Source organism: Poeciliopsis prolifica, unplaced genomic scaffold (genome assembly GCF_027474105.1).
Source record: "Poeciliopsis prolifica strain line A6 unplaced genomic scaffold, Auburn_PproV2 SCAFFOLD015, whole genome shotgun sequence".
Classification (NCBI taxonomy): Eukaryota; Metazoa; Chordata; class Actinopteri; order Cyprinodontiformes; family Poeciliidae; genus Poeciliopsis; species Poeciliopsis prolifica.
Window position 1 is genome coordinate 1,028,534 of NW_026562390.1, and position 24,610 is coordinate 1,053,143.

General features: G+C 40.9%; 2 protein-coding genes across 3 annotated transcripts in view; one reads left to right on the forward strand and one right to left on the reverse strand.

Moving 5' to 3' along the window:
* Positions 1 to 1,910: 1,910 nt before the first annotated feature.
* Positions 1,911 to 4,763, reverse strand: ssna1 (Sjogren syndrome nuclear autoantigen 1). The gene is made up of 3 exons (XM_055040452.1): positions 4,542 to 4,763; positions 3,221 to 3,420; positions 1,911 to 2,119 (listed from the first exon to the last, which is right to left on the reverse strand). Exons 1-3 carry the CDS (start codon positions 4,591 to 4,593, stop codon positions 2,033 to 2,035), a joined length of 339 nt encoding a protein of 112 aa, XP_054896427.1. The 5' UTR covers positions 4,594 to 4,763; the 3' UTR covers positions 1,911 to 2,032.
* Positions 4,764 to 5,546: 783 nt separating this feature from the next.
* Positions 5,547 to 24,610, forward strand: part of ehmt1b (euchromatic histone-lysine N-methyltransferase 1b) — a 28,251-nt gene continuing 9,187 nt past the window's right edge. The window contains exons 1-9 of one of the 2 annotated variants that reach the window (XM_055040598.1): positions 5,547 to 5,608; positions 19,815 to 19,896; positions 19,977 to 20,458; positions 20,974 to 21,196; positions 21,268 to 21,416; positions 21,876 to 22,031; positions 23,313 to 23,390; positions 23,475 to 23,577; positions 23,659 to 23,757. In XM_055040598.1, the coding sequence (XP_054896573.1) occupies positions 5,588 to 5,608; positions 19,815 to 19,896; positions 19,977 to 20,458; positions 20,974 to 21,196; positions 21,268 to 21,416; positions 21,876 to 22,031; positions 23,313 to 23,390; positions 23,475 to 23,577; positions 23,659 to 23,757 (1,393 nt within the window). In that variant the 5' untranslated portion in view covers positions 5,547 to 5,587. Of the gene's footprint in view, positions 5,609 to 11,900; positions 12,267 to 19,814; positions 19,897 to 19,976; positions 20,459 to 20,973; positions 21,197 to 21,267; positions 21,417 to 21,875; positions 22,032 to 23,312; positions 23,391 to 23,474; positions 23,578 to 23,658; positions 23,758 to 24,610 lie in introns of those variants that run through there. The other variant, XM_055040597.1, reaches the window with a different exon arrangement.

Consider the following 24,610-nt stretch of genomic DNA (forward strand, 5'->3'; position numbering starts at 1 on the left):
TCTATTAGCACGTCTCCTTATTACAATCAGGGTCAGCTGGTCCAAATGGAAATCAGAACCAAAGAGTATCGGGCCTTTTTATATTCATTTATCTCCATAAGTCATGAAAATAAAGACAAATAAACTGTAAGTCAGTGGTTTAGGTTTGTGGGTTTGAAAGGAAAGAAGGAACAAAAAGCCTTTGCTGGGATGGTTTTGAAGTGTAGAGATCAGGTTTATTTACAAGGAATTCAATCATTTCCTCACATTTCTACTTTTGTCCTTAATGTGTTGCCTTATTTAAATTATTTCACTGGACTGAAGATGATCAAATGAAAAATCCTTCAATATTTTTCAGAAATCCTGCAAAACGGATTAAGACCTTTTTAAAATGATTATTAGGAAGCCGATTGTGTAGAATAGAAATGTTAAAATTGAAAGTCTTCAACTTTAAAACAAATTCAGTTGGGTTTCTGATTATGAAGTGCAAATTGCTGCAGAATGGCTTCATTAATTTAAATTCTAAATAATTCTGAATATTAAGTTACCTTGAATGTAAACTGGTTTATTTACAGATATTTGAGCAAAAGGAGGATGGATACAATTGCACACCACACTTTTCTTCTGTTTTGTAATGTACTTCTCCATTAAAAAATGCAACATTCTAGTAATTTTAACATCAAACCTGAAATTACTTGGCAAATCACATTAAATTAATCCTTTTAATCATCTGGGACGTGATTTAAATTTTTAATAAGATAATTGGTTGTAGTGGATTTTATTTAGAGGTATTGGAGTAAAGTGGGCTGAATGTCAGTGTATTTTACTGAGATTTTTATGTGACAAACCAACAAAGGTATAGTTCTCAGTGAAATCTGAGAAGTGTGGTGTGCATTTGCAGTAAATCCAACTCATTTTCTTACCTCAAAATGCTATTTACACTAAAAGCAAAGCACTAAGAATTAGCATTAGTTCTGCTAATGATGAAATGTAGCAACAAAACTGTATGTAATGCTAAAGAACTGAATTCAGCCATGTTGTTACCAAACGTGTGTTGATTACACAACATGTTAGGGGAAGCTAAGTGTGCTAAATGTTTTGAAAGTTAGCAAAAGCAATAGGAAAAATCACCACTGCTATTAACGTATTAGCTCAAGTGTGTCCAGATGTCAGCTGAAAGTTTACAAAATTAGCAATTCAGTATTCACCCAGACAAAATGCATTCAGGAGAAACTAAAACCGCTAAAGGTTAGCAAAAATACTTAAACCAGAAAACGTTAGCTCTGCTATTAGCAGATTAGCTCAGCTATCTCTGGCACTGGAGATGTCAAACTTTATTCAAGCAAAAGTTTACAAGCAAAAGTTTACAAAACACCCAAAGAAATTAGTGCTTTGGAATTTATCTGCATGAATATTAATTAAGGAAACATAAGCGGTTAGCAAAAATGCTAATGCGCTAACCCAAAGAATATCTCAAGTGCGTTCAGGACTGCAATGTCTAATTTTATTCAACTGAAAGTTTACAAAGCAACACTTTAGAATTTACCTGAATAAATATTAGGAGGAGCTAAGCGCGCTAGAGGTTAGTGTAGAGATGCTAAGCCAAAAATTAGCCTTCTTGTTAGCACCTTAGCAGAAGCGTTCTCACTTTTGCTTAAAATCTAGGTTGAAAATGGGGGGTGAGAGTTCAAGGGTCATGATTTTTTTTTATTTTGGCTGCTGTAGAGGCGTGGCATCCACCTCTTCCTGCTCTCTGTCTGAAACCAAACGCTTCACTTCCTGGTTCATCCTTTAATCACTTCCTGTCTGTAAAGCTCCATGTGCTTACTGTAAGCTGAAAAAACAAAAAGACATCGTACTTGTAAAATAAAAGCTGAATAAATAACTAAACTAAAAGATGTGCTGTGAATGAGTGACTGGAGACGTACAACTAAAAATCAAACATTTATTGCTTTAAAAGGAGAAAAAAACAAATATATTAATAAAACGAACAGGAAAGTTTGTTTAAAAGTGCAAAATCAGGGTCCAGCAGAGTACAGAGTTTTTCTTGGTGCTACTTTTTCCACGACTCTGGGGTTTTGTTGAGGTTTCCTGCTTCCTGTTTCAGGACGCTCAGTAGAGACTGGGAACTCTCCAGGATCTGCAGAGGAAAAACAGAGAAAGCAGATTAAACAAAAACGGCCCAGAACATTTATCACTTCATTTATTCCAATGTTTCTGTTCATTCAAAGGATTTTTGGTAGCAAAAGGAAGAAAACTCCATTTATGTTTCTGTTAAAAAAGGTCGCTGCTAAAGAAGCTGCGCAGAGTTCTATATCTAAGCATGTAAGTGGAAAGTTAAGTGGAAGGAAAAACTGTAAAAATTTTGATTCATACTTGAATTATAATACTTTTCTAACTATTTTGAAAATACATTTTCTGTCTGTTGTAAAACCATAAATCCTGCACCATGTGATTGGGTGTTTAAAAGGAAAGTTTAGTGGAAGAAAAGCCTTAATAGAATGTTTATTTAGATTTTAATGTACTTTAATATACATTTGCCATAGACAATTAGAATTTAAACTTTACATCTTGTACAGTCAGCTTCATTGTCAAAAAAGACTTAAGCATATTAGTTGAAAGTTTAGTGGAAGAAAAAAATCATCCAGATTTATACTTAATTTATGATACTTTCCTCAATAATTAAGTTCATTTACTGCATATATTCTTAAATTTGCATTTTATATTTAGTGTTTTGGTATTTATTTTAAAAACTCTTTAAAAAAAGAGAACTTCTTTAGACTAAATTCAGCCATCTTTTCTTCCTGGATCGTCTCATCTCCCTTTAACGCAGCAGCAACTGAGTGACACTCATCATCTGCTTCCACAGGACGATAAAACTCAGTGTCTCATCTCAAATATCTGCTGTGTTGCTTTGTTTATGCTAGAAGGAGATCTTTAACCAGAGCGTCATGGCTTCCTGGTCTTCCTGATGTTTTCCCAGTCAGACTAGTTCAGGAGTTTCTGTTTTCAGTAATTAGCCAGGGGGCAAAGGGAGTTCAGCAAAAACAAGTCGGATAATAATTTAAGGCTTTATAAGGTTGTGGAAACTCTGGTTGCGGTTTTTCTGATGGAAAGTTTTCATAAACATGACAAATGTACGCAAAACTTTGTCAAAAAAAACAAAACAACACAATTTTTCAATGAAAATAAAAAAACTGATCACAACCTTGACGTCATGATGCTTAGCTAACATGAATACCTTGGCGTATGCAGCCTCGGTCTCTGCGATGGTGCGGTCCAGGTTGGCCCTGATGGTCAGTCTTTGTGCCATGCTCTCGTTGACCCGGCTCAGCTTCTCGGAGAGAAGCCGGATGTCGTTCTGGAGTCGGTCCTTCTCCTCTTCCTCCAGCCGGATCTGGCGGTTCAGCTCATCCCGCTTCGAGCACAGATCCTCGATACCTGACAAGACAGAAGGGAAGGTCATTCTTCAAACAACAGTCGAAAAATTAGCTGCTAGGATACTTCAGGGAGAGGAGGAGTTTCAAAGGTTTGCGGCTAGTATGTTTGTTTAAGACAAAATTATATGAGAATAAAGTCGTATTATCAGAATAAAGTTGTAAAGCAAGCAAAAAAAATAATCATATCGTAATAATGAGAGAAAAAAAATGTATGAAAGTAAATCAAAATACCAGAATAAAATTGTAAAAATATGACAAAAAGTTGCAACAATTCCAGAATAAAGTCAAGATAAAACAAGAATTAAGTTATATGACAAAAAGTCAGAATATTTTGAGAAAATAATATCACAGGTTGTTCGACAGCAACTTGTCACAATACGAGCAAAAGAGTTAATAATAAGGATAAAATCATAACAACACAAGTAAAAAATTATAATAATAATACTTCATTGTACCAATGAGAGCTGATAAATAAATAAAATAATCGGCCGATTCCGATCTCTGGCCAATTGATCGGTGCATCTCTCGTTTGTCGCCAAACATTTATGGTTTTATCATTACTGCAAACTAAATTAAAACTTCTTTTTACATTTTTAAGACATACGTTTTGTTCACCACAACGTTTGACATGAAAAAGGAGCTATTTTTAAAAGGTCAGCCTAAAAATAATCTCAGATGAACCTGAGACTGAAGACCTTAAACAGATTATGTGTTTAAGGTCTTGCAGATGAAAAGCAGGATTTCATCCTGGCTTTTCCATCCCACAGATGAGGATGAATGTTTCAGAAAACTGATTAAAAGTTACAGCTAAATTAAAGCTTGCAGCTGCATCAACGTGCAGTGCAGAGTTAGAAGCTGGTTTTAACTCTGTATGCTAATCTGTGAGCGTTAATCAGGCTGTCTGGAAGGCTAACGCCACATTTAAATCTTTGTTTTTACAACTAAAATCAGTTACAGTGCGTGAAAGAGTTATTTTATAAGCGTACGTCCTGCTAAAACTGATCATTTTGCTGTTAAGCTGTTTACTGGGAGCAGATTTCGAACCGAAACAACGTGACAACCCCCTTTAAAAACAGAAAACTGAGAGATTTGGGCGGTTAAAATGTCAAAACAGAGACTCACACTTGACCAGCTCGTTGTTGTAGGTCTGAAGAGCCGCGGCTTGTTGCGTCATGGCGGCTTTTAGCCACTAAGTTCGGTTAAACTGAGATTTCTTAAAGTCCAGAGTTTGTTTCTGCAGCTGACTGCATGTACAATAGCAAACAAAGAGGCGGTTTAAACGCGAAAACTCAACTGAAGCGCTCCTGCATGGCGGGTGTTCCTTTACAACTTCTTCTTCTTCTCTGGTAATGCGGTCGGTGAGGAACGTTCTGGTGCAGCAGCGCCACCAGCTGGAATGAAATGTTGATCGGGACACCAGCTTGATATATAAACATATGCATATTTACAATTATGAACAATATTCTTCCAACAATATTCGTAGTTAATAAAAAGAGTAAAATTCTGGATACTACGAGTAACTTCATTGAATGAACAACAATCTTGTTTTCAACACAATCGAATGAAATGCAGACACACCTACAATTTATGTTAAAGTGAGACCTCTTGTTTATAGACAAGCTATGTGTTGGGTTTGAAAAGTCAAATAAATAAAAAATAAATACAATAAATACCTGAATATTGGCAACGGATGTATCCCAATACCAACTTTAAATATTTCATAATCTTTATTTTTAAAATTAAATTTTCCTCAAAAATTTAATTTTGACCAAAATTACAATAATTCAAATAAGTAACAAAAGTAGCAATAAAGTTTCCAGACCAGTTTCTCTCAATAAAATAACTTATGAAACTTGAAAACAAACTGCAGATGTGTGTAAATTTTTGGTCAAAATATGTTTGTTTTCTATTCAGTGGGTAAAAAAATCCATAAAATCAACTAAGAGCAGAAACACTTTATAATTAAATTATTCAAGTAAAAGAAAAAAGTACAGCATAGTAGAAATACTCCATTACTCAAGTAAATGTACCTGAGTAAAGGTAACTGATCACTATTTATGTCTGACAACATGACTGCTCAATGTGTCCAATCTAAGGTGTGGCGTCGCTGATTGCGAATCAATAAACGTGACGTAATAGGTAGTGGGCGGAGCCAACGTCCAGGCACCATGGCTTCGGTAGAAACCGAGGTGAGTATGAGAGCTCTTTCTACGCTAAACTCATCCCACTCCGCTGCTCTTTTCCTGTACCGTAGGACCGCATTCCCTCCCGCCAGCCGGGCGCTCGGTCTGCGGGCGCGCAGAGAGCCGGTGTCCGGTTGTAGTTTCACCGTGAGCTGCTCGCTGCCAGCTCGCAGGCTTGTGCTTTTGTGCTGGACCCGGAGGACAACTGAATGTGCAGGAAGATGCTGCGCCCCGGAACATGAATAATCACCGCTGGCGCGTTGCGCTGCTATCCGTCGGGGCTGAGTTATACACGTTCCCGGTCCTTGTCACTACCCCTGAAGCTGTGTCCACCTTTAGCCGCTCATAAAAACGCACAGATGTTTAGTCGAGCGTCACGAGGAGATATTATTCCTAGTTTTCAGCTGTTTTTCATTTTTCCCGGCTAACCGGGGGCTATTTACGAGCGCTGGTCAGCTAGCTAGCAGCGATGCTAGCTAGCTGACTGCTTCTCTCCATCAAATATAAAACCACAGAGGGTTTTTTATTGGAGCCTGTTTGCTTTGGAAAACACGACGCGGCCTTTTAAGTATTTCTATCTGCAGCTGGTTCGGCGGTGCTGGTTCGGCAGTGCTGTCTGTCCTGTGGTTTACAGCAGGGAAGCTAACCGACTAATGAATTCAACTGTAGCAAGGCGCCAGCTCTGAAACCGGGTTTATTCTGCACTTTTTCTCCAATTAAACACAATATTTGCAGTTTTTCTGCTTGCGGTTGCTTGTTTTTATCACGGGAACGCGGATTTGATCGTTTCCTTGTGCTGCTTTGTGGTTTAAAAGAGGGCAGTGCTGTTTCTGATTTTCCTTATTTTCATTGAAAGGAAATAATTATGAGGCTAAATAAGTAAAGAGACAGCTCCAGATTACAAACAAACTAACTAAAATAAGCCTTAATGTTCACAGCATCTGTTTTGGGCTCCAGTTTTTGTTTTCTTTTCTATTTTATACATATTGAAGAGGTAATGCGTGCTGTCAGACGGCAGGGGGCGCTCAGACAGCATTCTGGTTTCAGTGTAAAATCCTAATTGTTTCTCGGCTGGACTATTGTCAAGGTAACCGTTTGGTGTTATGGTATATTTTCATTTCATTATAAGAAAAAAAGAGATGATTGTGTTCGTTTCAGAGCTGGAGATGTTTGTGAAATATTTCCAATTATTTTGTAAATCTGCAACCTGCTGATTTAGAAATAAAATAATTAGTTACCTTTAAGATTCATAGGAAATTTAACGGTGTTTATAAAACAATACTTTATTGAAAACAATACAAAGTTGGGCATAAAATGCAAAAAACAAAATCCTACAGATTTGGTGGATAGAGGCATTTATAACCCAACTGAAATAATCAATAATCAGATTTCATTGTTCTTTTGCGCACTTCAAAATGTCTGCAGATTTTTTTCTAATTTTTCCATCCTTCATGTTATCTGCTGAAGCTTTGCTCTGTGTTGCATCCTGACACCCTGAATTATGTCTTGCTAAGATGGTTGAGTTTCTTACAGCTTCAATGCTTCACCTGACTGAACGTTTTCTCACCTGATCTGCTCTGAAAACGCTCAGCATTGAGCCACGGTGCGTTTACTGCTTGGAAATCAGGTCCGATTTTAGAGTTCCCAAGCAGCCAGTCTCCTGTCAATGCCAGCTGAGCTGAAAATGGAGAAGTTTTGGTCAACTGCAGCTCCAGTAGAGTAACGCACATTTTTCTTCCTCTTGCTGGTTTCCTGGCTTCAAGCTGTTGGAGGGAAGTTTAGTGATAAGATATGCAAAGCAACCTTATCAGGAAGGAGCAGCAATAACACTTTTTTCTTTTGACTTTTCCACCTGGAGGAGTTGGTGTGAGAAAACTTTGCTTTTTCTACAGCTTTTTGTTATAAACCGTTAGAATGGTACGACTGGCCCAGAAATTATTGCGATAAACTATAAAGTTATTTCGAAACCATTCTCAAATACAATACGTTTGCTCTCTCAAATAAACGTAATTTTTCTAAGAACGTTTGACATTTTAAATATCCAACAGAAATATATATAATAAAATGGATTAAACAAAATTGCAATTTTATAATTGTTGGCGAAGTTTTGGTTTATTCATCATTGCAGCTGAATAAGAAACATTAAAACTCCCTAATTGCTGACTTTAGTGGTATCTGCGGATCTGTTTTGTTTTGGTGGATTTTTGGCGTTTGATTACCAATCGTTCTACTCAGAAAGTGGTGGTTCTGCTTAAATGCTCCATTCTGGTCTTTTTCTCCAATTAAAGATTGAGGAGCAAGATCTTCTGCAAGAAACTGTCTGGTTTATAATCTTTTGCAGTCTTGCAAATGTTCTATTGCTGGATATTAAGGCCTTTAAAGTTTTAGGTCAAAACAAAACTGTTTCATGTTCGCTCAGTCAATTTTATTTGAATAGCACATTTCAGCAACAAAGTGCTTTACATCATAAAAACATCAGAACCACATCACAGTAAAAGACACTATTTTGTCAAGTGCCATTATTAAAATCATCAATACACATCAGATACGTTGATTAATATTTTATTTATTATGAATTAAAAGAAACTCTAAACAGGTGAGTTATTAATCTAGGTCAAACTCGAGGCCCAGGGGCCAAATCTGGACCGCCGTAGCTTTTTATGTGGCCCTCTACTTTCCAATAACTCCCTCCAGTTTTTCACAAATCTGCAAAATTCACACAAAATCATCGAATCCCCACATTTTTCTGATTTTACTGAATTTCTTTTCACAAAATTGGCCAAAAACTTTGAGTTTAAATGACTGCTGTCTCAGCTGTCAGGTTATAGTCTGTGATCGATACGGTGATTAATAAAAAGTCACATTTAACTTCATACATTTGCCCAAATATTGTAAAAATCTCTTGATTGATCTGTGATTTTTATTGCAAAAAAGCCTCAAAATTCTGGAGGAAGAGCCATTTTTAACAGTTTAATGGGTTTTATCAGAACACTCTGGCACAACCGCCGCTTTAAGAACATCCAGATTTTTGATTAGGCCCAAAATGAAAATGAGTTTGACACCCTGGTCTGGATTTAAAGGAACTCAGTGTTTCAGCTGTTTTGCAGTTTTCTGGAAGTTTGTTCCAGATTTGTGGTGCATAGAAGCTGAATGCCACCTCTTCTCGTTTGGTTCTGGTTCTGGAGATCCAGACCAGAAGAGCTAAGGGGTTTGGAAGGTTGCAGATGTTTAAACCGTTCAGTGATTTATAAACTAACATCAGTATTTTAAAGTCCATTCTTTGGGCTACAGGGAGCCAGTGAAGGGACTTTAAAACTTGCTGGTTTTAGTCAGAACACCAGCAGCAACGTTCTGGATCAGCTGGACGATTGGTTTTCTTTTTAAGGCAGACACTTGAAGACACTGTTGCACAAATCAATGCAACTGAAGATAAATACATGGATGAGTTTCACCAGCTAACTGGGACATTAGTCGCTAAAACCTGGAAATGCTCTTCAAGCGATAGAAGGCCGACTTTCTAACCATCTTTATGTGCCTCTGGACGTTCAGCTGGTCTTATCTCCATTTTGTAGCTGTAATAACTGAATCTGTTCAGTGGCTCATTCCTCTTCTGGTCCAAAGATAATGACTGAGTTTTAGAGAACGTTATGACACATCCACACATTGATCTGTTCAGAGACTGGATTGTTTCAGAGTCACTGGTGACATCGTGATGTAAAGTTGTGTATCATCTGCATGGTTATGATAGCTGATCTTACTTCCTGTTATAACCTGAGCTAGTGGGAGCATATGGATATTAAATAGGAGGGGTCCAATGGCTGACCCTAGGGGTACACCGAATGTGACTTCTGTTTGCTCCGATGAGAAGTTTCCAGTTTACACAGTTAGTGTAAACTATCTGTAGGGCTGGGTTTGGTCTGCTGTGCTAAATGTATCATATTTCTAGGTGTAGCAAAGCTTGCAGGTCTGATACTGAGTTTTTATTGTTAGTGTGTCTCATATCTTTTGTTTGTATGAAACCTGTTATGTTACTTTATAAATACGTTATACTTTGTGGCTGGAGGAAGAAACTTTCTGGCAACCATTCAGAAATCCACTAACCTGTTTGTGTCAAAAATACTTGTGCGTTATTTGTTTTGGTTTTAAAAGTGTTGTTAATTAAACTATCTTGGATTAAATGTTCTTAATCGTGTAAGAGTATTACATACCTGTACACTTGCGTATGTTTTGCCCCTTTTTACTTTTATTTTGCACATTTTAAACAGATCAATTTACAGTTGATCCCATGGTATTTGAGAGATTAGGGACCACAACCACCTGCAAATAGCTCAAATTCACAAATAAATGTATACAACTGCTTATTCCTATTATTCAAACACCAAATATACTAAATACACACAGTGGGAACCACCACAGGAGCTAAAGTCTGTGGTTTTCCTGATTGCCATTCTTGGGGTTATATTCTTGGGTTTATGCTCTTCCAATAAGGTTTGTTCTCTGACATCTTCTGTTTTGAAGTTAAGATATTTCAAAAATAAATATTTTGAGAAAGTACAGTCAAAAGAAAAATTTGCTTACTGCATATATTTAGTGACTGTGAGCGTCAACGCAGCCTGTTGAACGTAGCCAATCAGTAAGCGTGGATTCCCCTCCATGCTTTTTGGGGGGAAATTAAAGAGGGGAATCCCAAACAGATGAGGCGGCACAACCCGAAGTACAGCGGACATCGGAGATGATATGTGGAAACAGCATTAATGTTTATTCAACATTTCATGCAAAAAATATAGAAATAACAAGGGTAGGAGTTTATCAATTGCTTCCGCAGTTGATTAACCCGGTAACTTTCCAGCTGTTCTTCGTTAATGTGACATAAATAGGTTATAATGATTTTCATTCAGTCAGGACTGACAGTAGCCACATGCATTGCAGGTAGATTGTAGTAAGGAATAGATTAATGCCTGGTTTTAAAGTTAGTTAGCTGGACTTGTAGCCTTTCTTTTGTGCCCATTGTTGGACACGGCACGATCAAACTGGATCGAACCGTTATACCTCGGATTTCTGTCGGCTAATTTATGGTCTCAAGTTTAGAAAACGGGCCGACAATCTGCCAACAGCTCTAAGATCATGTATTGTGTTCTGGGCACTAAGGAAACGAGGAAGGGAGGGTCAGAGGAGAGCACCGGAGGAGAGTCGTTATTCATTCAGTTTCATCAACACAAAGAGAAAAGGGCCAGAAGAAACAATAAAGCCGATAATTAAATCGAAGTTGATAGTTTTAATTTATCGTGTATTAATTGATTTATTGTTTATCGTGAACTACGTAAAAACAAACAACATGCGGAGTGAAAACCGTGGCTAAAACAGGAAACATCTCCAGTTTGCTGGTATTTCAGATGTTTAAAACAAAAAACTCACCTATAATTATCTATTTTGACCTTTATGAAATGCTCATGTCGTGATTCGTTTTTCAGCCCTCATATGCACAACCAGTATCATTCCTGGTATATTTTGAGAAAAGTACTTGATTTTTCACATTTCATGTCAACGTTAAATATTTTTCGACTCAAAAACCCGACGGGCCGCTGGATGAATGACTGCGCCAATCTTTTCCTCTTCTTGCTGTTGCTCTATTTTAAGTGTTTTCCTTTCAAGGCAGATCAGATCGTAGCGGGAGGATTTTATTGGTTGATGGGTCTCTGTCGTTTTTTCGGGGACCAATAAGCATCGTTAAAATGCCTAGAGTCCATGTAGCAGGTAGATGTTGATGTGTGTGACGAACGAAGGCGTCCAATCCTGTCGCTAACATGAACACTAAAGCTATGGGCAAGGTCAGAGTTCATCTAATAAACTGACTGGAGATGAAAACATAAAAAACCAAAAGCTGGACTATAGACGTTTTTTATAAGCAGATTTGTGAGCCTGCCTCTTTATTATTGAATTGAATATAATTTCAGATGTTTGTTTCTTCAGCTGTTATTGTTACAGGTTGATTTTCTAAACTACAGAAAAGTTATTGATAGGGAAACTCAAAAGTGAAAAATTGGACTGATGTTGACATTCGACATTACCTCTGCTGTTAGTGTTTTATTTTTTATTTTATCCGATTACTCGATTAATCGTAAGAGTAATCGATTACTAAAATAATCGATTACACTCCAGTAAAACAGTTTTTGTTCTTTCTCATAAACACTGATTGGATGAAATGTCTTCAGAAATGACTCAGATATTTTGGGGCGATTTGAGTGAATGTGTGTTAAAACTGGGGGAAACAACATCCATCTCCATTGATTGGCTTGGACGTCTAAACCCTTCCATGGTGACTTGGATATCTTCAGAGGTCAACCAGTGGAGAGACACGGAGTGGTGTTACAGTTTGAAACGACTGAGCATGCTCAGTGGAGACCCTTTTGAGGAAGAGGAGGAGGAGGAGAACCGACAGAGGGAGCCAACAGGTCACATGACCGGCGAGGTGAATGCACATGCGGGGAAAGAAAAGAAAATCGGGAGCAGTCTCTTCTGCAGGTTTTCGCGCTCTCTCTCTCTCTCTCTGTTCTCCCCACCATTCCTCTTCCTCTCTCTCCCCACGCATTCCTCCTCCTCCTCTTCCTCCTCCTCCCTTTCTGACGCCTTCTTCTCCTCAGTGGAGGCCATGAGAAGAAAGCAGGTATGATGCTTCCTTGACACAGAGAAGAGGAAAGACATGCTGCGCTCTTTCTCGGTTGGCCTTCGTGCTTTGAGGACATGCAGTCTTGCTTCATTGTTTCTAAAATAAAAACAGTTGGTTTGAGTTCCTCTTCTGTTTGAAGACGATTCTCGAATTGAAAGTATTGAATTGTTGTTTGGTGTTGAGTCTCAACTCAGAGAGTTTACATGTTGGATCCTGTCTGTGGACGGATCTCAAAACGAACCAACTCTGATCATTTACAGCATGTCTTTCCTCAAAGGGAAACAAAATCCAGACTTGACAAAGTTGTAGAAATTTCTCCCAATTTGTGGCTTTTATTGCTTTGACGTTCTTTCATTGGCCTTGTAGGTTCTGTGTCCTGTTTTCGAATCAGAGGCTGCAGAGAGCTGAAAAAATACTTTCTTAACGTGAAGATAAAGATAACAAAGAACCAGTTGCGCCGTTTCCTCTGTGTCCTTCAGAGTAAACTGTGAAAAGCGTTGGTACTTTGTGACGCGTTTTCAGGCCTCTTGGATCAGATCTAAAGATAGGTCTCAGGCCTTCACATACCAGACCCACGTTGGAGAGATACTGAAGGATTGAAGCTCTGTAATATTCCCATTTTCTCTACTAAACATGGAGCCTGGTTGTTGTCAACCTCCAGGCCTTTAATGACTTTAAGCTCCAGCTGCAGCTTTGGTCTAATCTGCCATGTTTTATGTTAACTGAGGCCTTCAGGACGGCTGATCTCCTCCCTCAGGTTTGGAGATTCCTCAGTTTTCCAATCCACCAGCTTCCCAACCCCTTCAGTCCTCCATCTAGTGGAAAAGCGCTGCAATGGCCGAGCCATGTCAGTAAACAGTGTGGTTGTGAAATGGCGGCGCTCTGCAGACAGCTTTCTCTGCCTCCCTTCCCCCTCTGTCTCTCTCTGCCGACCCAATCCAATCCACTTTCCACCACTAGGGGGAGTGAAGAGGCCGGGTTTGGTGTTTTCCTTTGAGTAAAAAGAGGAAGCAGCAGCGTTCCTCCGGTCTTGCTGCTCCCAGGTGATCCTGCGGCAGGTCAAGCTCCACTCAGACTGGACGGTCTTTGGGAAACAGCCCCAGGTTTTGTGCTGCAGGGCAGATGTTGAGCAGAGCCTGTTGCTGATGGACAAGGTGCTGGTCTGCCTTGGGTGTAGGGTCTGCGGTGGTCTGCTCTGCCGCTTCCTGTTTGGGTCCGAGATGTAGGGAAAGGAGAGAAATCCTTGAGGAGAAACAGTCTGGATGGCCTGTCAGTGTGCAGACATTGACAGACCAGTCAGTCCTCTGATTGGGCCAGTTTGCCAATTTGCTCCTCCATGTCGGGGAAAGTCAGAGTCAGAATGGGCCTCCGTAAGATAGACGAGCTCTAGCTCTCGTCTTTATCGCTGGCCGGGCTGCTGTTAAAGGTCAGGCTGATCTGAAGCTGCTTGCCTCTCATGTTTGCTCTGAAACCCAGACAAAGATTGAAGAGTTTGCAACAAAGAGGCAGCGACTGCTTTTATGTCAACCTGCATCTTTTGTGCAGGGAACTGAAAATGAAAAACAGGCGAACATTTGCTGCCTGTTCGCCTCTGCAGGCAGAAACTCTGGCCTTCGTTTTGGTCGTGTGTTGACATACAGGTTCTGTTTGGGTCAGGATCTTTTCATCCCTGCATGGTTTGTTCATTTTGAAGGTTGAGGCCACAGCAGGGGGCCTGTCTGTAAATCTGGAGCCGAGAATCATTTTCCTGTGATTTAGTGCAATTCTTCCTCCAGTTTTGTTTATTTTTCCTTCTGCTGACAGGAAAAGAGAAACTAACAGAATACGTTGATGCACATCATACATTTTAAATATTTGATTCGGGTTAGAATGATTAATCATGATGAATCAATTAGTCATTGAACTAATTTATAGTAATCGATTGTTATCTTGAGTATAAAGATTAAAATAAATGCCATTTGCTGTAAGTACAACAAATTAACAGCAGTAATTTTACCAAAATTGCAGAAAAGATGAAAACATTTTGCATTTAAAGAAAAACCTTTGTCTGGTTTTATATTCCACCCAGAACTCCTCTAGTGGCAGTTTCAGCTTCATCTGGGTCAAATTCTGCAAATAAAACCTCAACTTATCTAATTTTTTATCGGTTCATTCAACAACTTAATCACCAGATCAGCCATAAATTGCATTGACGTCTAACAGAAAGAGCTGGACTTTGAAAATGTTGATGTGAGGAATATTTTTAGCTGCAGGTGCATCCTTTGCTCTAAAGTATAAATGAAACGAATGTTATATTGATGCATTTTAGGCAATAAGATGTTTATTTTCTCATCTAAAAAATTATGTGCATCTCTTAATGTATTTCTAATATTGTATAAAAATGTTTAAGCGTTTCATTGAATGTGCTAATTAATTTCTTCTTTCAATTAATCGATTAATCATCACAATAATCGATTTGTAAGATAATTCTTAGCTGCTGCCCTACTGGTTACACAAAAAAATGTTTTTAATGCTGTAGATGCATGATTATTTAGAATGAAGTTATCCCTACTTTGTAGCATAATGTGATTTCATCAACAAATTGACAGAGAAATGTAAGCTCACACAAAATAACCAGTTGTAAAAAAAATATTTGAAATAGCAGCTCAACCAATTCAGAGCTACAGAAACGAGATTAGAGGAGAAATATGATTTAGATAACCAGGGAAGAAAGCAGGGCTCAAACGATTAATCGATTACTAAATCATCAACTGATTTAGTAATCGATTAAACGTTAGAGTGCAAAGTCAAAAAACGCAATTTGGCGAAAAATCGAGAGCAGTAATTAAGCAAAAAACGTCGTAAAAATATGTACACTTTGCATTTAAGATAAAAACACAAAAACACTTTAGTCTGTAAACATAAACATTTTAGCTTCACCTGATTTACTACAGGGTTCCTCTAGTGTTGCATTTTAGGCAGTAAAGTGTTTTTCTTATTTAAAAAAGTAGTTGAATTATTTTTCTATTTGAGTCTTTTAATGTATTTTTAATTTTATATTTTGTTGTCTTAATAATCAGATTAAAAATCTGATGAATAATCAGAATAATTGATAGATTTTTTGAGTACTAAAACAGCCGTTACTTGCATCCGTAGGAGAAACGAATTTTGAATTGTATAATTTTGATGTCAGGAAGTAAAAATATTGTCTTGTTGTAATTGAACAAAGAAGCTTCATCCTTCAAATATTGTCGCTGTGCATTTAAAAATGAAATCCTCAGGTTTTACCCATAAAGAACGAGGCTTGAGAAGCTCTTCATTTGTTTTGGTTTCACTCTTATTTCTCACAAGGATGCAAAGTGTGTGAGGAGTTTTCTTTCGTTCCCTAATCAGCCTCTCAGGAGATCCTGAACACATTATCATCTTGGCTTTCCCAAAATATTCAAACACATTTGATTTTCCCAACTGGTGTAAAATCAGAAACGAGGGAAACAGATTCACCTTTTTACACGGTGGATGTAAATAACCAGATTCAACTGTTTCAACGCTCACAGCTTCAGCTGCTCAACAACAAGTTCCTTACAGTCAATCGATGAGGCAACATTCAAGAAAAAGAGAGTTTAGAAGCTGCTGTTTCCAGATGTTCAGGGGATTTGACTCCTGTTCTGAGGAGACGTTCAGGGACCGTTTGACAAACGAATGTGACGGGATTAAGAACAGCTGCCACACAAGAACTGTAGCTTCACAAGGTTGAGGCATGAATGCACTTATTGCTTTCCTGCTTGTTTGCAGCAGCCGCTTTAGTCTGAATTGAAGCAGAGCTCACAACTGAAGAGATGCATAAAGCGTCTCTTCAGATCGATTTCCCCGAGACGGAGGAGCAAATTGTTTCCTTTCAAACTGGCCCAATCAGAGGACTGACTGGTCTGTCAATGTCTGCACACTGACAGACCATCCAGACTGTTTCTCCTCAAGGATTTCTCTACTTTTCCTACATCTCGGACCCAAACAGGAAGCGGCAGAGCAGACCACCGCAGACCCTACACCCAAGGCAGACCAGCACCTTGTCCATCAGCAACAGGCTCTGCTCAACATCTGCCCTGCAGCACAAAACTGGGGCTGTTTCCCAAAGACCGTCCAGTCTGAGTGGAGCTTGACCTGCCGCAGGATCACCTGGGAGCAGCAAGACCGGAGCTGCTGCTTCCTCTTTTTACTCAAAGGAAAACACCAAACCCGGCCTCTTCACTCCCCCTAGTGGTGGAAGTGGATTGGATTGGGTCGGCAGAGAGAGACAGAGGGGGAAGGGAGGCAGAGAAAGCTGTCTGCAGAGCGCCGCCATTTCACAACCACACTGTTTACTGACATGGCTCGGCCATTGCAGCGCTTTTCCACTAGATGGAGGACTGAAGGGGTTGGGAAGCTGGTGGATTGGAAAACTGAGGAATCTCCAAACCTGAGGGAGGAGATCAGCCGTCCTGAGGCCTCAGTTAACATAAAACATGGCAGATTAGACCAAAGCTGCAGCTGGAGCTTAAAGTCATTAAAGGCCTGGAGGTTGACAACAACCAGGCTCCATGTTTAGTAGAGAAAATGGGAATATTACAGAGCTTCAGTCCTTCAGTATCTCTCCAACGTGGGTCTGGTATGTGAAGGCCTGAGACCTATCTTTAGATCTGATCCAAGAGGCCTGAAAACGTTTTTCACCAGGACAGTTTACTCTGAAGGAGACGGAGGTTTCAGGCACCGACTAGAGATTTGAAACGTTTCAGACGTTCACATTGCCCTGATAATGTGTTCATTCCTCTGTAACCTCTTTGTGATGTCACACCAACTCACCTTGATGTGTTGTAGAAAAACTATGCACATGTTTTCCTTTGTCAGGTCAGTTCTGGCATTCTTAGCATTATTTCTTTTTGGTATATTTCCAGATGGATGGAGATGTTCACATTTCTTCATTCTTTGATAGAATTACATTTTAAACTCTAAACTTGCATCAATATTTCTCACTGTAGTTTTCTGGAGTTCTGGCCCATTCCTCCCAACAGAACCGGTAGAACTGGGTCAGATTTGTCGGCTAACTTGCCCACACACCTCCTCAGCCCTGCCCATAAATCTCCTAGAGGTTTAGATTAGGGCTTGGTGAGGGACTCTCTAAAACATTGACGTTGTTCTTAAGCCATTTTGTAGCTAATCTGGCTGTTTGCTTTGGACCGCCGTCCATCTGGAAGGCGACCAAACTTCACCTTTATGGCTGATGTCTTGACAATATGTTCATTAAATAGTTTTTCCTCATGATGCCACTGGTTTTATAAAGTGCAACCCAACATGATGCTACCACCTCTGTACCTCATAGCGAGCAGATTTATTTGGAAAAATTTACGCTTTTCCATATAAATGTAATAACGATTAGGTATAACATTTAGATTTACTTCTCCAGCTGGCATGTCTTTAAAAATGAATGTCTTTGTTGAGTACAAAGTCCATGTCTATACAAGACTCGTTTTATTGTATCAATTAGGTTTATTTGTTCAGCACATTTTAGCAACAAGGCAGTTCAAAGTGTTTTGTATCATAAAAACACAAAAATAAAAAGTCACAAAGACAAAATACACAGTCCCCAATAGTTTAGCCACTTCTGTGAACTTTGTAACTGGCAGCCATCTTGGTAGGCAGTTGCAATGACAACAATAAACGAGCCACAAGCTTAGCTAGCTCTCACCACATTCTTTCTGATCTAAGTGATCGGAAGGCGTCAGTTCTGGGGTAAGTTCGGTTCAAACCCCAGAACATCTGGCACCAAAACGCATCCATATCTCCATCACTCTGGAATTGACTAAATAGAAACAGAACTGACCTAAAACAGAAAACGATGTGTCTGGAAAACATCTGCATAGTTTCTGTACGACACATCAAGGTGTCTAAAGATCTAAAGATAGGTCTCAGGCCTTCACATACCAGACCCACGTTGGAGAGATACTGAAGGATTGAAGCTCTGTAATATTCCCATTTTCTCTACTAAACATGGAGCCTGGTTGTTGTCAACCTCCAGGCCTTTAATGACTTTAAGCTCCAGCTGCAGCTTGGTCTAATCTGCCATGTTTTATGTGAACTGAGGCCTTCAGGACGGCTGATCTCCTCCCTCAGGTTTGGAGATTCCTCAGTTTTCCAATCCACCAGCTTCCCAACCCCTTCAGTCCTCCATCTAGTGGAAAAGCGCTGCAATGGCCGAGCCATGTCAGTAAACAGTGTGGTTGTGAAATGGCGGCGCTCTGCAGACAGCTTTCTCTGCCTCCCTTCCCCCTCTGTCTCTCTCTGCCGACCCAATCCACTTCCACTTTCCACCACTAGGGGGAGAGAAGAGGCCGGGTTTGGTGTTTTCCTTTGAGTAAAAAGAGGAAGCAGCAGCGTTCCTCCGGTCTTGCTGCTCCCAGGTGATCCTGCGGCAGGTCAAGCTCCACTCAGACTGGACGGTCTTTGGGAAACAGCCCCAGGTTTTGTGCTGCAGGGCAGATGTTGAGCAGAACCTGTTGCTGATGGACAAGGTGCTGGTCTGCCTTGGGTGTAGGGTCTGCGGTGGTCTGCTCTGCCGCTTCCTGTTTGGGTCCGAGACGTAGGGAAAGTAGAGAAATCCTTGAGGAGAAACAGTCTGGATGGCCTGTCAGTGTGCAGACATTGACAGACCAGTCAGTCCTCTGATTGGGCCAATTTGCCAATTTGCTCCTCCATGTCGGGGAAAGTCAGAATGGGCCTCCGTGAGATAGACGAGCTCTAACTCTCGTCTTTATCGCTGGCCGGGCTGCTGTTAAAGGTCAGGCTGATCTGAAGCTGCTTGTCTCTCATGTTTGCTCTGAAACGGTTTCATTCAAACCCTCAACGTTCTGTGTTTCTTTCTGAAGTGAATTAGAGTTGCAGTTTTAGCAAACGTTGGAAATGATTGATGGATCTCTGAGGATCTGGTCTCTGTTTACACTTCTCATGATGGCGTCACTAAAAACCTGAAAGAAATTTTATTTTTTTACTGTTCATGTGCTTAAATGATAGCTGGTATTTTTCTTGTACCTCTGGTTTAGTTTGTGGGAGAGAATATCAGTAAAAAATATACAAAAAATATAAAAAAATTTTCTTTGGTGCAAAAACATTGTTTTAGCTTCATAGTTTTCAATTAAACTATTTTATTTAGGAATAAAATGAAGAAAATGCAGTTCACAATCGTCTATAATTCTCTTTTCAGTTCATATTATTATTATATATCCTGTTTATAGATTTAAAGAACAAAGTTCATTTTACTCAAAGATAAAACTATAAAGAGTAAAATCATTTTAGGTGGTCTCCTTATTTTTTTCCAGAGCTGTTGTATAAAAACCCCTTCACTCACTTTGGCCGTTTGTTTTATGTTAAATAAGTAAAAAATCTGTTTTTAAGACTATATTTCTGTTTAATATCTTGACATCTTTCCCAATAAAGATCATTATATTTTAAAGGTGTTGTAGGTTTGTATTTCCTGCTTTTGGAGGTAAATTGAGTGGCAACTAATGGCTGATGGACTTTGTTCTTCTTCTTCTGCAGCCCGCTGGTTTAGCCGTGGATAACGTTGCACCTCCAAAGAAAGAGGGACTGGATCCACCGAAACATGGAGAGGAGACGTCAGGTCAGACTCCAGATCAAACCCTGACTGGTTTCGTTTCGGCTCTGATTGGTTTGACGTTATTTTTCTGTTTCCTGCCTCAGACAAAGACGTAGCATCAGCAGCAGGACGCGCGTCTCCCGCCGCAGCGGAGGCCGTCATGCTTAACGGCACGGAAAGCGACGACGGCAGCAGACACGCGGACATCAAGACGGCGGTGAACGAAAACGGCACGGCGGAGACGGAGACGCCGCACGGATCCGTAACTGGAAGCAATGGGTTCATCCTGGCTAAGGAGCAGCAGCAGGACGGCGACGCGGCGCCCGCTTCGGGGGTTTCTTCCCCTCTCAGGACTAACAGGCTGCCTTCGGGCTCGCCGTTGGGGGCGCAGACAGCCAAGCCCCTCAACGCCTCGGCGGCGGGATGCGCGCAGAGTTCAGGCGCTTTAAGGACCGCCCCCGGCACGGGGAATATGTCGGACGCTAAAAACGGCTTTGCTTCAAGTCCCGTCACGATTCCGCCGCCCGTTACCGTTCACAGGGCCAGGAAGACCATGTCCAGACCGGCGGTCAGCCCGGCTCAGAAGGTACGATCATCTGACCGTCATCCCGAACGTCTGAACCAGAAACGGGCCAAAAATGATCCTGGATGGAAATCATCCCAGAAATCATCACAATTATCAATTATATTGTTGTTTTTAGACCATTTTCAATTATTACGACAGTAATGGCGTCAGAATAAACCTTAAATTTCACTTAACACTGGAACTGAAAAATATTTAAATATCCATTATAAATAAAGAAAACAACAAATAAAGTCACGAGAAATGAAGGGAGGGACGACACATCCATCCATCTCCTTAACTTTCTTTGGTTTTGGGATATTTAAGTCTGATCTCAGGGGAAACTTCCTCCTTGAATCTTTGCATTTATGTTTTAAAAAGCAACAAAAGCACAAAAACACCAGACATTTGACCTTGGAATGTAACACTGTGACATAAATCAGAGTGTAGTGATAAAACCCAAAGCAATCAGCTGTGACTGTAACCCTCACGGCGCCACAGAGCAGCTCCTCACGTTTTATTGTTTCTGTCGCCTGCAGCTCATCAACAGGGAGCTGAGACAAGCAAACAGTGTCAAATCGGATTCTCCAGTCGCAGCAGATGTGCAGAAGTCGTCTCCGCCGGCGCCGCCGGCTCCTGCGCCGAACCATCTACCTCAGAGTCCACCAGAAACGCCAGCTTCAGCACACACTGCTTCACCAGCAGCTGCCACAGAGCCGGCAGCTCCTGCAGATTCTCCTGCTCCTGCCAAGCATCGCCTGGGTACGACTCGCCCCACTCTGCTCAGACTCGCAGCTTGGACGCACCGTGACGGTTTCCTCTTCTCTTACCAGGGCCGTACTCAACGGTGTTTTCATCCCGGAAGAAGAAGAGGAGGATGGGAACTTACAGCTTGGTTCCCAAGAAGAAAACCAAAGTGCTAAAGCAGAGAACCATGCTGGAAATGTTTAAGGAGCTGCAGCAGTCCGCACAGACCCAGCAGGTCCTAATCATCAATTATTTCAGTAGTTGGAATAACCGCAAGCTAATTCATTAATCGATTAACCGGAGTCTCTAATAAGGCCTGTTGATGATTAAAATAAAACGTTATTTAAGTCAAAACTGTAGCTGATAACTGCTGTGCTGGAAATGTTGAAGGAGCTTTAACAGTCTGCAAAAACCCAACAGGTTCTATTGAAGGGATTTCTGCTTGTCCAGATTACATAAAAATGGGGCAGAAGTGATTAATCGTGATTAATCGATAATTGAAATAGTTGTCAACTAATTTCTTAATCGATTGATCAGAGTAAACGGCCTTAAAAAGGCCCATCGGTGACGAAACAACAGATTCAGAGCAGGTTTATTTGCACCTTTTAATGTACTTTAATGTACCTTTTAATGTGTTTCTAATAGTACTGTTAAAAAGTTTTAAACACGACTGTATAAATCTCTTGGCTTCCAGAAGAGGGAGGCGGCCAACGTGAACGGGGAGAAGGTGGCGAACGCGTCCGAGGAAGACGAGTCGGAGGACATGGAGTCTGAAGAGGAGACGCTGCGGCGGCAGCCTGCAGAGCAAACCCTTCCAGCTGTTCAAGAAACCTCTGAATCTGCTGGTCAGGTGGGAGAGGAACCTGTAGGTCCAATGGTACGCTTAGGGCAGAGCTGACTGTCCATTGATTGGGGGACAGGAAAACGTCACTATGTGCATCACGTTTGTCATCATGCGACTATGGAAGAACCAGTTAAAGTCAGGCCCATATAAAGGGGCTTATTTGGTTTGCTTTAACTGATAAAGCGGCTTATGCAATCGACCATTACCAAACAATTGTTTGGCTAATGGTACAGAACATTTACTGTGCATCATACAACACAGTCCACTGATTGGGGGACAGAAATACGTCACTAATAGTTACAACAAGTGCGTCACGTTTGTTGTTCCACTTCCATGACACATGAAGAGTTTATGAAAAACAGGAAAGAACTGAAGTTTCTACAAACGGAGACTAGCGTGGGCAGGGCTGACTCTGGACTTTGTCATCGCAGCAGTATGGCGCGATGACAACTGGTGGTGGAAATGCTCTCCTGAATACGACTGGGAAGTGTTGTACTGATCCGTACCGCACCATTTCTGGGCCTCCTTGAATTGTAGGTCCTTTGAGACGAAATGGTCAGGGAAGACATACCATTGATTGGACGACACAAGAACTCGCCTCATGTTTGTCGCTCTAGTATGATGCCATGTTAGGCGTTTGGGTTTAACCTGAGTGAGACTCCAACTGGTGGTGGAAATGCTCTCTTGAATGTGCACGGTCAAAGAATGGCATACAGTCTCAGAAATCGACTTTCACGGCAACATTCCTTTTCCGCCTTCAGTTGTAGGTCTAAAGGACAACGGTACGGTAGGGTGGTCCTGCTGCTGTCTCACAGTTCAACCCATTGGTTGGTAGACAGGAAACCATCACTGCTTGCGTTGCTTTTGTCATGCACTAGTTTGACACCATGTCAGGTGTTTGGGTTTCACCACTCCTGCCTCGAGAGAGTCCCATAGGCAGTGCAAACACCCCCCACGCCATTCCTGGTCCCCTTCAGTTGTAGATCCACTGGACAATGATACAGTTAGGCTGGAACTACTAGGGTCAGAAAACACAGTCCATTATTGGGGGGACAGAAAACGTCACTGCTTGTGACAAGTACAAGATGCAAACAGCAGCTTTTCAAGAAACCCCTGAATCTGCTGATCCGGTGGGAGAGGAAGACTCGTCCCCACGTCCGATCAGCCAAGTCCAGTTGGATGAGACGGCTTCCTCCTGTACTGGGGCGTTTGGATGAAGTTTGGTTGAAATGCAGTTGAATCTCCAGTTGATGTTCAGGAAGCCTGTTTTACCTTTTCTCGTTGGAGGTGAAGGATGAGCACGAGTCCGAAGACTCCGAAGAAGACGAGGGAGAGGAGGAGGAAGAGGGCACGGAGTCAGATTTGGTAGGGTGTTCCTCTGGTTCCTCAGGATAACAGATTTACTCTGTCGGGTTCTGTGTTTGACCGAGTCCATCCTGCCCGTCTCAGAGCTTCGAGTCCAGCCTGAAGAAGAAGCTGAAGAAGAAGTCCAAAGCAGACGACGCCTGGCTCAGACCGTCCAGGAAGAGGAAACGAAGGATGGCCGCCAAAGGTGATCGGTCGACACACACGCCACTCGTTTGTTGAAACTCGGTCGCCGGTTCTGCGTCTCACTGTCAGCTGTTTTGCTTAGAACCGGAGACGGATGTTCTTCCCCAGACGTCGGGGCAGGAGTACACAGAGATCCTCCAGTCCGAGTGCGTCGACCTCAGCAAGTCGTCACACAGCAGCGGTGAGCTCAGAACCAATCAGGCGTCCAGTCGCTTTATGGAGCTAAGGATGCTTCCTTCTTTGTCTCCTTCATTTCCTCATGTCCTTCCCTTCCTACCATATTTTATGTCCATCCTTCCTTCAACCCTTTTCTTTCATTCTTCATCCCTCCCTTTATATTTCCTTCTTTTCCTCCTGGCATTTTCCGTTTCTTGTCTTTCTTTTGGTCCCGTCTGAATTGTCCCTCCTTCTTTCCTCCCTTGTTGTTTTTATGTGTATTTTATCCACCATCTTTTCTTCTACCTTTCTTCCTTCTTTTGTCCTTTCTTACAATCTTTTCTTCCTCATTTGTGTACTACTTCATCTTCTCTTTCCTTTCTTTCTCTCTTCTGGATCATTTTAAATCGCTTCTCAAAACTCATTTTTATTCGTTGGCTTTTAACTGAAGCAATTTTTGATATTCTGTTTTTATCTATTTGTGCTACTGTCGTTCCTGTGCAGCACTTTGGTGCAGTTTTATACCTGTTTTAAAGTGCTATATAAATACATTTGACATTGACATTTGACATTCTTTCTTCCTCCTTCAATCTTCCTTCTGTTTTATTTTACCTTTTTTTCTTTATTGTCTTGTTTCATTTTATCTTCCTTTCTCTCTTTTTTTTCGTCATATTCATCCTTCTTTCATTCCTTTTAGCCTCTTTCCTTTCCTCCTTTCCCTTTATGTTCCTTCTTTCATTTCTTCTATCATCCTTTCGTTTTTCCTCCCTTTCTTGTCATCCTCTCATCCTTCCTGTCATCCCTCTCTCAGCCAGCAGAGGGCGCATCGTTTCCCATTTAAACTGACAGAAATGAGAATTAGACTCGTACTTTATTGA

Excerpts from the sequence above, each read along its gene's own strand:
- ssna1 (XM_055040452.1), bottom strand. The coding sequence starts at position 4,593 with ATGACGCAACAAGCCGCGGCTCTTCAGACCTACAACAACGAGCTGGTC. Across the intron at positions 3,421-4,541 it reads CAACAACGAGCTGGTCAAGT|GTATCGAGGATCTGTGCTCG; the intron begins GTGAGTCTCTGT and ends CTGTCTTGTCAG. Across the intron at positions 2,120-3,220 it reads CCGAGGCTGCATACGCCAAG|ATCCTGGAGAGTTCCCAGTC; the intron begins GTATTCATGTTA and ends TTTCCTCTGCAG.